This window comes from Nelumbo nucifera, chromosome 6 (genome assembly GCF_055504915.1).
Source record: "Nelumbo nucifera cultivar China Antique chromosome 6, China Antique-T2T, whole genome shotgun sequence".
Classification (NCBI taxonomy): Eukaryota; Viridiplantae; Streptophyta; class Magnoliopsida; order Proteales; family Nelumbonaceae; genus Nelumbo; species Nelumbo nucifera.
Window position 1 is genome coordinate 7,360,419 of NC_142654.1, and position 12,273 is coordinate 7,372,691.

A 12,273-nucleotide genomic window follows, 5' to 3' on the forward strand; every position below is an offset into this window, starting at 1 on the left:
AACCATCAGAGCTTCCAAAAGATTTTTAAAAAATACTTGCCAAACGGCCCTTAGAACAAAGAGTCAAGGCTCCAGGACCTATGATCAAATATGGCGTGACATTCTTGAGTTGATTCCACCCAAAAGGAATGGGAGCAAGGCATTCAAGGTTGATTTAACTCGGTCTAAATCTAGACTTAACCCAAGTTCAAATCTAATATATTGGCGCGAATAGTATGAAACTCGCAGTTTGTGTATTGAGGTATGAGCTACTGGCTGATTAGTGTATCAAACTATTGAACTTAAACCTTCAACTAGTTTGTGATTTTTGTATTGAATTTGAATTGAAATACATGTGTTGAACTATAACTTACAAGTTTTTTAGTTGAACAGTTGAACAATTTCTTTTTTTTTGTGATTTTAAATGGTAAATAAGCAAATTATTCTTCTTAGTTTGATGAGACCAGACAATTTTTCTGTGTTTTTTGTGGGTTTTAAATATTAAACAAGTAGGACAAGTACTGAGTTTATGTTCAAATATGAACTTGAGTAGGTTTGGCTTACCATCGTATTTTGAGTTGAGCTGCTCAAACATATGAGCTTTTGAATGGAGCAGAATATATATATATATATATATATATATATATATATATATATATATATATATTTTTTTTTTTTTTTGGGGGGGTGTATTCTTGATTATGATTTGTCAAAACAAAACCACCAACTCCTTTGAAGATAAATTGATTCTTAAAACAAAAATAACGGAAAAAACGTTATTGATTATGTATGTATTTTTTTTTCTTCCAAACCTATAATTAATACGTCCCATCATAAATTTTATACGACAATGTTTGTTTTTCGTTCTAGAAAACACCATCATTTTGATTAGGGGTGAATTTTAGTCATCCTGAACCTAATATTTATCTATTCAAGCTTGACTCAATAGAAAAATATGAGGTTTGAGTTCAATTCAAACTAGAAACATGAGCTTGAATTCAGCTCAACTCAAAAGCTTATATATTTGAACTTGAATTGGCTTGAGCTCGAACAAATATATACACATAAATAATTATTTCTTATTATGCTTACTAGCTTCATGAGCCAAACTTCAATGGGCATGAGCATCAAGCAATTGAACATATTGGTTGGGCTTGAATTTAACTCGAAACTTGGTTTAAATTAAGACAAATTGATCTTTTCACAAGTTAACCTTAAAATAATTTATGAAAAACTCGATTAGCATCAACCCCTAATTTTGATTGTTTAAAAAATATACATTATGTTTTGAAACAAAATCAAATTATTTTTGTTTTTTTAAAACAAAAATACAGTTTTAAGAATATGTTCTTTTATTTTTATTGAATAACATGAGTACGGATTAATTAAAGACAAAATCATGCAAACTAAAGTATAAAACCTAGTACATGGGAGTATAGTATGCATTGTGGCCCCATGTGTACGGAGCAATGGTGTATTCACTCGAGAGTCGAGATAGGTTTCCCCAGCCCGTGTCTATGCCTCTATGGATTTGTCTCCAATCCATTTGGTCCCAATCTGTTGGTCCATAAATGGAATCAACAATATTTGAACCATGCGGATGCGGTCTTTCGAACCGGGTGGTCTCAAGACCAAATCTGTAAGACTGTAAGGACGAAACGTCGAAAGTTCGAAGCCCAATCTCGCCAGTATTGCGTACATATAGGGCCCACATGGAATGATGGAACCAGCTGATGGTTATGGGTCAAGAACCCTGGTGTGTTCACTCGTCCAGTCGTTCCAGGTTACCCAAACCGGTGTGGATGATTTTGTCCTCCACTCCACTCCACTCTCCGGTCAATCCGGACTCGCGGTCCATACCCCGATCACTCCCGGTCTATCCGAGTCGATCCAAAACCGGAGTCGGCGTGATTTGCCACAGCCCACAGACGATGGTCGATGGTGCATTTTTTACTGGTGGCCTGGTGCAGTCTGCAGGGTAAATGGCAGAAGAAGTGGACCCATCTGCGCCAAATGTGTGGCTGAGATTCCACTACGCATCTCCGTAAGTCCTCGAAAGCGAACTTTTAGGTCCTATGTCACTCCTCTGCAGCAGACAGCATCAATCATGCCCACCCAGTAACACACAGAACAAAAGACCAACTGCCTATCCACGGTTCCGCATTTCCCACCATTCTGTCTCCGGACTCATTTCACTGAATCCCCAAATTACGAACCAAGAATCTTCAAGAATTTCAGCTCTCAATGCTGCAAAATCTTTCTCACTGCTCTAATGGCATTTCTTTGTCATCTCTCAAGCTTCTTCCCATGCACTTCGCATGAGCTCTGCACATTTCATCGATCATCCTTCGTGATAGGCCAAGAACAGCGTCAGCGGCAGCTCAGATGGGGAACCCATTGCAACCCACCCCGCAGAGTTCTGATAACGATATCTGCTTCTTCCAGCAAGAAACCCAGGTTTTGTTTCTTGATTCTCTCTTTAATTGTTTATCTTTTTTGTTAATTTCTCTACTGCATGCGAGTTATTCGGTAATGCAGGGTTGGAAAGAAAGTGAAGAGCAACGTGGATCTCTGTAATGAACTCCGGGAGTTCGTATCAGCTGCTGGACTTCCGGAGGGCCATGTGCCGTCGTTGAAGGAGCTTTCTCATCATGGAAGGTCTGCCTGATTACTCTGTATTTGCTTCTATAGTTTTCTTTTAAGTTTTCCTTTCTTTTCCGGAATTTCGTTTCTTGGTTGTAGAGATGATTTATGTCGGAAATTGTATGTAATTATGTGCACCTGCAATTATTGCGAATTTGGATGTTCAGAAGCTTTAATCTGAACGATGTTTAACAAAGTTTTTTGCGTTCAATGTTGATTGAATCCTGCTAAAACAATGCGTAACCTAATAAGCTGCGATAGCATGACTGCAGTGGTGGTGATGGTTGCGTCAATATAGCAATTATTGGGATGGGATTCCATCTGCCATTTCTTTCTTCTTAAAAAATTTGAATATAAATAATGTTTTCTATCTACAGAGAGGGAATATATGGAAAGAAGTAAATGGTTTTCCTTAAATAAGGGATGAACCATAATAGCAATCCACAAGATGATTGGTACCGATGAAAAATCTTGAACCACCTGACAATGATAAGCTACGGCCCTTCATGCAAATGAAGGTTATTGTCATTTTTTATAGCAAATCTTAAGGTTCTACTAACTTCTGAAGCACAAAACATACACAAATAACATTCTTAAAGTGATCCTTCCACCTTTTTTTTATTGGAAATACTAGGTTTTTACACTGGTAATTGTTACAACAGAGACTCTGAAAGGGAACTGAATCTCATCATGTTGTCAATCGATGTTCCTTTTGGGGCCGGTTTAGAGTGGGTTGTATTTGGTTAATGGCAAAGAATTTTATTCAATAGAAAACTATATTTCCATGATTTCACACAATAAATGCATTTACCTATTTATCTATACAATAACATCATATGGAGGGACCATTACTTGGTGTAATGATAAAATCTTGGGCTGGCATGCTTGAGTCTGAGGGCAGCCATTTTGTGCCAAAAAAAAACAAGGTTAGGACCCTACCCAATATAACCCTCCCAAGACCCCAGATAGCTGGGACCAACATTGGGTAATTGCCTTTTTTGTTGTTTTTAAATAACATCATATGGAACTACAACAAGGATGATAGGATAATGTAATGAAAATGTTATATTATTAATCTGTTAACTTTGTTCAGGGAATATTACCTCATAATTTAGATATCAATATCATCTTTTTACATATATGAGAAAATGAAAAATAAAATAAAAGTAAAAGATATAGGACTTTTGAACCAATATCTTTTCGGTTAGATAACACATGCAACAAATATTGTATTGGTATTGTAGTAATTAAGGCAATGACTAGGCAATTCTAGACAACTTCAACCTAGGTATTCCCAAGGCAGTTGATACATCCAAGTTGATTGTGCAGCACCAGTCAGTAGATGCCAATGACAAAGAAGATTGCCTAGTGATATATTTACATATCTCATCCAGATACCCAATTGTATCTGGTTTTCAAGCATGAGAACATGGGTTTGAGTCTGAGAGCGGCCACTTTATGCAAAAAAAAAAAAAAAAATTGCTGAAGGTTAGGACCATATCCAGTTCTCCCCTCCCAAGACCCCAGATAGCTGGGACCAACATTGGGTAATGGCCTTTATTTTATAGCATAATTTGTTAAGATATACCACTTTACATAATACATATTTTAAAAGTCTCATTGCCAGAGTATATTTTGAAGTATCCATGCAGTATCCGGTATCGTGTTCGCATGGATACACAAAATATACTGAAATCATAGCCCTCCCCACATGGATACACAATATTGTGTTAGCATCTGAATATACTGAAATCATGTATGCCTAGCCTGGGGAAGCCAAAATGCACAGACATCACCAAGCTTCCTTGATTACATTATTGGCAACACATGATTACTATTGTTTGAAAACTAAAATTCTAACTCATCCACAATCAATATGGATTTATTGCATAGGAAGAAAATGATGAAAAGATAGATTTTGTACTATCAGTTTATGTGTCATGGTATTTGGCCTAGATTGCTAACTGACCAAACTTCACCTTCAGGTTCAGTTGGGCTTTGATGGCTTAACTTATTAAGAGTTAATGATGCATATTTTGTGGGTAATAATATGGATATTGAGTGTGGTTTGAGCATATCGTGTTTTTTGGTAAAACCAGATGAAGAGACACAGAGTACTGGTGTTTATAAGGATAGAAACCATTACTCTCTGACTAATTATCAGGGGCCTGCTCCTTCTATCAAAAAATTCGTTATGCTCACATCATTCCCTTAGATATTCTCAGGTTGTTACTGGATGGATAGTTGATGGTAATGATAGGCTTTGGTCCCTTACAAAATCACATCAGGGAGACAAGATGATTGTCATCTACAATGAACACTGTTGTTAGGACTGTTAATAGTGTCTTTTCTCTGTTAAGTTGTAATCAGGGGTACTCTTGTAATATTCCCTCTTATTTTAAACACCTTAATACATAAGTCAGTGAGGGCACCACCATTGATGCTTTTTGGCAAATATTCTCCTCTTTTTTCTCTGTTGTTTCTCTCCTCTTCTTTCTCGTCCATTCTAGATGGTATCAAAGCAGGTTGGACAGAAGTTTGAGGCTGGAGTGGGTCTTTCTTCCTCTTCTTCTTTATTCTCTCTGGAAAAGACTGAAACTTTCCAAATCTGAAAAGGATCTGATCGGGAAAGGAGTGTTTTGCTATTCTTTGTTTTTTTCTTTTTGGTCGTAGGACCTAAAGGGTGATTGTTTGGGTGTTTCTCTCTTATCCTGTGATGAGGCTTTGAGTTTGTTGAGAGGTAGCTCTCAGTTTTTGCTGGTTTTGTGGTCTGAGATTCATTCTGTTGTGTGGTGTGTCTTGTTTTATGGATCTCACACCAAGTTTCAACCTAGGCAATCTGTGTAGTGGTGTATTTGATGCTTGAGGTGCCCATTTTTCCCCTTGAAAATTGATTTTTTTGGAAGTATATAAGCTATGAGAATTGGCTGGAGGTGTTTTTTTTTTCTTTCCTTTTTTGGATCAGTGGTGTTTGAAGTTGTTTCTACTGCTGGTTTCACCTTTGTGGAAGGAGTTTTATGTCTTCCAGCTGATAGAAGTGTGCAGTTAGCAGACAAAACAAACCTTTTTTTCTCTTGTTGGTGTTGTTTTTCTTTCCTGGTATAAGTTTTAAGTGTGGTTGCTACCTTTGTTGTGTTTGGGCAATGTCTATTGATGATTCAGCCATATCAGAAGTCACTGGAAGTCAGAATTTGGTCAGTCCAGGTGCTGAAAGTTGGGGTTTCCCTGTGGCTATTACTGTCCTTGATGGACTGAATTATTTGGAGTGGTCGAAAAGTGTTAAATTATGTGGGATCAAGAGGAAAGCTAGGATATTTATCTGGTGATGTTCCTGAACCCAAGGAGGCTGGTTCATCTGTGATAAGTGGGATCAAGACAATTATTTGATTATGTATTGGCTTGTGACCTCTGTTCACCCTAGCTCGAGGAAGAACTTTTTGTGGGCTGATACAACAAAGGAGATTTGGGATCAAGCTAAGGATACTTTTTCTGATCAGAGACACTATGCTCGTATATATCAGCTTCAGGTTGAGTCGTCCACTTGTAAATAGGGGAAGAAAAGTCTATCATCCTACTATTCTTTTCTTGCCTTGATGTGGAAGGAGCTTGATTATTATCAAACTGTTGACTAGAAGAATGAGTTAGATGCAAAAGAGTATAAAAGACTTGTGAATCAACATCGAGTGTTTGCCTTCTTGGCTGGTCTTAACCCTAATCATGAGCCCATTCATGTTAAAATTTTAGTGAGTAAGGAGCTCCTATCACTTGAAGAAGTGTACTCTCTGGTTTAGTCCGAGCAGAGTAGGAGGATAGCCATGGCTCCTCTAGAAGGGGAGCAACAAATTGATCTCTTAACCAAGGGAAGTGGTGGAAATAAAAAAGGTGGTGTAGGGCTGAAGATTGAAGAATTTGACAAAGATAAGTTAAAATATTCTCATTGTGGTAGACCCCAACATACCAAAGAGACATGTTGAGACCTTGTTGGCAAGCTGAAGAACTTTCAATCCCTCCAGAAGAAGCAACCACAATAGTCTGAGAAGAATTCTTATTCAGCTAATGCAGTTTCTGGTGGCTCATCTCAGGAGAGTATATCTCCATAGGTTCTAGATCTAAGGAGGGAATGTTGAATATCTTACATGATTAATCGGAAGAGTATGGTAGGGGAGATCACATCAGTGATCCACATGCACATCTCAGCGTGCATTGGGAACATCTCTCATACACAGTTGGTATGTGCTGTGGGGCGCTGATGGGAACTCATGGGAGGGCTCTCTGTCATCTTGAAGAGACCTCTATGACTCCTTTTACCTCACATGTGTCCACATTAGGTAACTAGGCCTCTGCATACCATGTGTCTACTTCATCCTCCAACCCTTGGTCATTGATTTTGGGTTAACCAACCACTTGACTGGTAAGCTAAATTTGTTTTCAGCATACCATTTACTTTCTGGTAGAGACAAAGTAAAGCTAGCAGATGGTTCTCACACTACTATTGCTGGCCAAGGTACTGTGTCCTTACAAAATGGGGTTCACCTGCATTCAGTCTATTATGTTCCCAAATTTCCTACCAATCTTTTATCCATTAGTTGTATTACCAAATCCTTAAATTGTAGTTAACCTTTTCTTTTCCTGATTTATGTGTTTTCTAGGATTTGATTTATGGGAGAACGATTGGTAAGGGATGTGTGGTTGGTGGTCTCTACATCTTGGATGCGCTGTTGCTTTGGAGTCGAGTAATGCAAGTTTTGTGAGTGAATTTGAGAGTCCTTGTAATAAAGCCTAGATTTTACTTTGGCATCATTGTTTGGGCCATTTGTCTTTTTCTTCTTTGAGAGTCTTGTTTCCTGTAGAGTTGATGGGCTGAATGGGCCTTAGTCCTTTTATTTTATGGGTGCAGTTATTGGTATGCTATGTTTTCAATTAGTGGGCCTTAGTTTATTGAGCTAGTTTTTTTTTCTTTTTTTTTGTTTATTTAGTAGCCGCCTTATTGAGGACACTCTGATCATTGTACTGGTTTTTACAATTAGTAGATTAATAAAAGTAATTAGGGGATTGAAGAGGGGTTCAATCTCCTTTTCTTCTCTTCTCTTTTTCTTCTTCTGAACTCTTTCTTCTTCCATCTTCTTTTCTTTTCTTTTCTTTTGGTTTATTTTTTAGAAAGATGATCATAGAAGGCGATTCCAAGCTGGTAGTGGAGTGGCTGCAGAAGGAAGGATATTATAATTGTTCTATTTTCATTTTAATGAAATTCTGTTATTGATAAAAAAAATCCATGCAACCTTATATCAGTCAACACTACCTGTAGGATATTACAAAGGAGGTGTGCGATAGTGTTACAGAGGCCTATTCCTAGAAATTGAATGTTGCTAGGGCCTACAAACTAAAGAATGATGTGAATAATCTAAGATATGGGGAGAAGCCCTTAGCTGTATATTTCTTAATGCTAAAATCCCTTTGGAAGGAGATTGATTTGATGGAAACTGTTGGGTGGGTTTCACAATTGGCCCAAGTTGTGCATTAAGAGGTAATTAAATAAACTTTGTGAGATTGATAATGGGTCCTGTAAATATAGAATTATTTTCTTTTTAAAATTATGACATGTTTTCCATCTGTTATTTAACTGTGCACTAATTTACTCTTATCAAGTATAAAAGAACAATCATAAATTACAAGCATATAGAAAACTGAACTGGACCGGACCGACCGGTTGGACCAGTTGAACCATGACTTGGGACCTTGGCCGGTTTGGTCTTACCCCAATAACCACTTTTGCTGAAAAATCGATGAAAACTGTCTGACCAGTCCTAGTTTCATGAAACTGCCCGGGTCTTTAACTAATTGAAATTTTAAAATGTGTTTGACAATATTTGAACCCTTGACCTCTTATTTTCACATATTGCTTAATTACCATTAGTCCACTCTTAATTTGTTTTAATTAATGACTTTTTTTTTTATCAGTAACAAAATCAATTCATAATGAAAAAAGAGTTATGGTACAAAGACAGGGGAGATAAGCTCTCTTAACTCCCCTGAAAATTAAACATTACATGTAAGCCCAGCACAATTGATTCCTTCCCACCCCTTGTTTGGCTAGTGCATCTGCAAAGGAATTAGCGCACCTCTTTACCCATTGTAACCTCACTGTTGTGTCTCGGATCAACCATTTGAAGATTTCTTTTTCATTTAGGTAACTCCACATGCTGCTCTCCTCTTTTTGCAATCAGTCTATTACCAATATCGAGTCTCCCTCAATGGCTAACCTCCTTAAGTTGAGCTCCTTAGCCTTTTTGACACCTTCCAAAACAGCTAGGACTTCAGCTCGGAGAGAGTCTCCTTCCCCAATTGGACCTGAGAACATAGCAATAATCTCACCCACCTCATTCCTAAACACCTCTTCAATGCCTGAAGGGTCTGGGTTTCCTTCACTACTGCCATCAGAATTTAGCTTTATGAACCCGGAGCTGGAACGGTCCATAATGGATGAAGAACACTCTTGTTGGGAGCTGACCGGGCCACTTCCTTCTAGTTTTTCAGCAAAGCTGTTGTGGAAACATCTTCAAATAGCTTCAAAGACTTCACCCATTGCAACACCCTTGTGGTAATTGTAGAGATAGCTGATAGGCTAGTAGTGTGTGTGGGGTTCCAGCCCCACACTTTATATTTGCTATTACCTGTTAATATATTTATTTTTCAGTTATGGTTGTTGGGCCAGTTGGGCCTTGTTTGTTTTCTTTTATTTTTTTAAGTAAGGGTATTAAGGTAAATATAGTCATTGTAAAGATCACAATATAAATAAAATTTAGTGGGCGGCTAGAGAATTAATTCTGCCGAACCCTTTCTTTTGTCTTTCTTCTTCTCTTCTCCTCTTCTCTTTCTTCTTCTATTCACGATCTTTCTCTCTTCACTTTTCTACTGAATTGAATCAGAAAACAACTATTTTCTTATTTAATATTTTCCAAGTGTAATTACTTCAATTAATAGCCCTTTAGACCTTTCCTTGTTTTAATTAATGACTCTTTATTGTACATATTACTTTATTACGCATGTATTTTAAAGAAAATGTAAATCAAGAGACTTGAACCCTAATTATTTGTTTTAAAAATTAACTTACCACCCATACACCATATTTAAGTATATTAAAAATTGTAAAATATATTATATAATTTTTATATGACCTGTAATAAATATGTGTATATATATATATCTGCCATGCCATCATGGTTCAATCCCCAGTTGAACCTCTGGCCCATGAACTTCTCCCTTCTCTGGTTCCATGCCCGGTCCGGTTCTCTGAACATTGCAAATTACTGTGCACTAACAGATGAATTAATGCCCTTATTAACTACTGTGAATTAACATGTTCTCCTTGATGCATATAGTAGAAGTTCAGGACTGTTATCAGTCTTGAACCCTAATTGATTTCAGGTTCGAAAATAAGAAGAAAGGTAAAGAGAAAAGAGGAGGAAGAGGGAAGAGAAGCAGTAGAACACAAGAGTTGAAAAGGAGGAGCAGAAGCTTAATGTTCTGTCGCCGCCACTTTAATTAATATTTATAGGTTATGCTCATTACATGGAAAGGACAGATCTGCCCTTAGTCTTTACATAACAAATAGAGCAAAAATAAGACTGAAATAAATAACAACTGAAACAACTAAATGACCAATAGCTAACCCTAGGAAGACTAGAACACCTTCCACCCTATGAACACAGTGGGACCATAGTTGTGGGGCCCACATCAGTGTTCTCTACACTCCCCCTCAAGTTGGGAATAAATGTTTATCATTCCCAACTTGGATAGATCCGCCTCTAGCTTCTTCCGTGGTACAACTTTGGTGAGGATATCTGCCAACTGCATGTTGGAGGTGATGTATGGGAGACACACTTCTTGTGATGAGACCCTCTCACTTACAAAGTGTCGATCAACTTCAATATGTTTAGTTTTGTCATGCTGCACCGGGTTGTGTGCTATATTAATAGCCGCTTGATTATCACAATACAGCATCAGGGGCTTCTCATACTCAATACCCAACTTCTCAAGTAGTGATCTCAGCCAAAGAATTTCAGCCACTCCGTTAGCCATTGACCTGTACTCAGCTTCAGCACTAGATCGGGAGACAACACTCTGTTTCTTACTCCTCCAAGAGACCAGGTTACCTCCCACAAGAGCACAATATCCAGAGGTAGACCTTCTATCATCAACACTCCCAGCCCAATCGGCATCCGTATAGACTTCCACCTTCATGTGGTCATTGTTCTTGAACAATATACCCCTACCCGGGCATCTCTTCAAGTATGCTAGTATTCTTTCTGCTGCTAGAAGGTGCGTGGTTCTAGGAGAATGCATGTACTGACTGACAACACTAACTGCATAGCTGATATCTGGCTAAGTGAGGCATAGATATAGGAGCTTTCCCACTAACCGCTGGAACATAACTTTGTCTTCAAGCAACTCCCCACTCTTTGCACTAATCCTGTGGTTCTGTTCAATGGGTGTATCTGCAGGTTTGACACCCAGCTTTCCAGTTTCAGCCAACAGATCTAGAACATATTTCCTCTGAGAGACAAAGATCCCCTAGGTAGATCTATCAACCTCAATACCCAAAAAGTACCGTAGTGTACCCAGATCTTTCACCTCAAACTCTTGATGAAGGAGCTGTTTGAGGGACTCAATCTCGCAGCTATCATTTCCTGTCACCACAATATCATCAACATATACTACAAGTAGTGCCAGTGAGGACTCCACCCTCTTGATGAACAGTGTATGATCTGACTGGGTCTGTACATAACCGAACTTCCCAAGAGCTAGTCTGAATCTGTCAAACCAAGCTCTAGGTGACTGCTTCAAACCATACAATGCCTTATTGAGCCGACAGACCTTCTTACCTGCCTCTGTATCATAGAATCCAGGAGGCAACTGCATGTAAACCTCTTCCTGCAAGTCCCCATTCAGGAAGGCATTTTTAACATCCATTTGGTACAAAGGCCAAGTGTAGCTTGCTGCAAGAGATAATAGAACCCGAATGGTGGTCATCTTGGCTACCGAGGCAAATGTCTCCAAGTAATCTATACCATAAGTCAGAGTGAACCCTTTTGCAACTAGCCGAGCTTTGTACCTCTCAATGGAACCATCCGCATTGTGCTTCACAGTAAATACCCATTTGCATCCAACTGGTTTCTTTCCTTTGGGCAGGTCAACTAGCTCCCAGGTATTATTTTTCAACAGGGCATCCATTTCAACTTGCATTGCACCTCTCCACTCCGGGACTGATAGGGCTTCTTGCACTGTTCTTGGAATAGGGACATTAGCAACGGAAGTGAGATAGGACTTGTAGGAGGGAGATAGGCGATCATAGGACAAAAACTGGGAGATGCAGTGGGCTGTAGATGTGGTGCAATGCCGTTTTCCTTTACGGATGGCAATGGGAAGGTCAAGGTCATCTGCAGGGGGTGAGGTAGCAACAATGGAAGGAGTCTCTGTGGGCCCTGGGACTGTAATATTTGGACTTGGAGCCGCAGAAGAGGTTGGAGCTGGCCGGGACTGCTGATGACCGGGATCAACCTGCCTGCATCGCTTGTGATAGACTCCCAACTCCCGATCCCCCTGACCACCTTCGCTACTGCAGCCCTCATCACCCACTGGAATAGGTAAGGG

At 38.8% G+C, this 12,273-nt stretch overlaps 1 protein-coding gene across 5 annotated transcripts in view; it reads left to right on the top strand.

The window, feature by feature from the left end:
* The first annotated feature begins 2,070 nt into the window (after positions 1-2,070).
* Positions 2,071-12,273, top strand: part of LOC104604631 (5'-AMP-activated protein kinase-like protein) — a 35,408-nt gene continuing 25,205 nt past the window's right edge. For 2 of the 5 annotated variants that reach the window (XM_088889719.1, XM_088889722.1), the window contains exons 1-2: positions 2,073-2,436; positions 2,518-2,637. In XM_088889719.1, coding sequence (XP_088745845.1) covers positions 2,252-2,436; positions 2,518-2,637 — 305 coding nt within the window. In that variant the 5' untranslated portion in view covers positions 2,073-2,251. Of the gene's footprint in view, positions 2,437-2,517; positions 2,638-12,273 lie in introns of all 5 variants that reach the window. The other 3 variants (XM_088889718.1, XM_088889720.1, XM_088889721.1) reach the window with 3 other exon arrangements.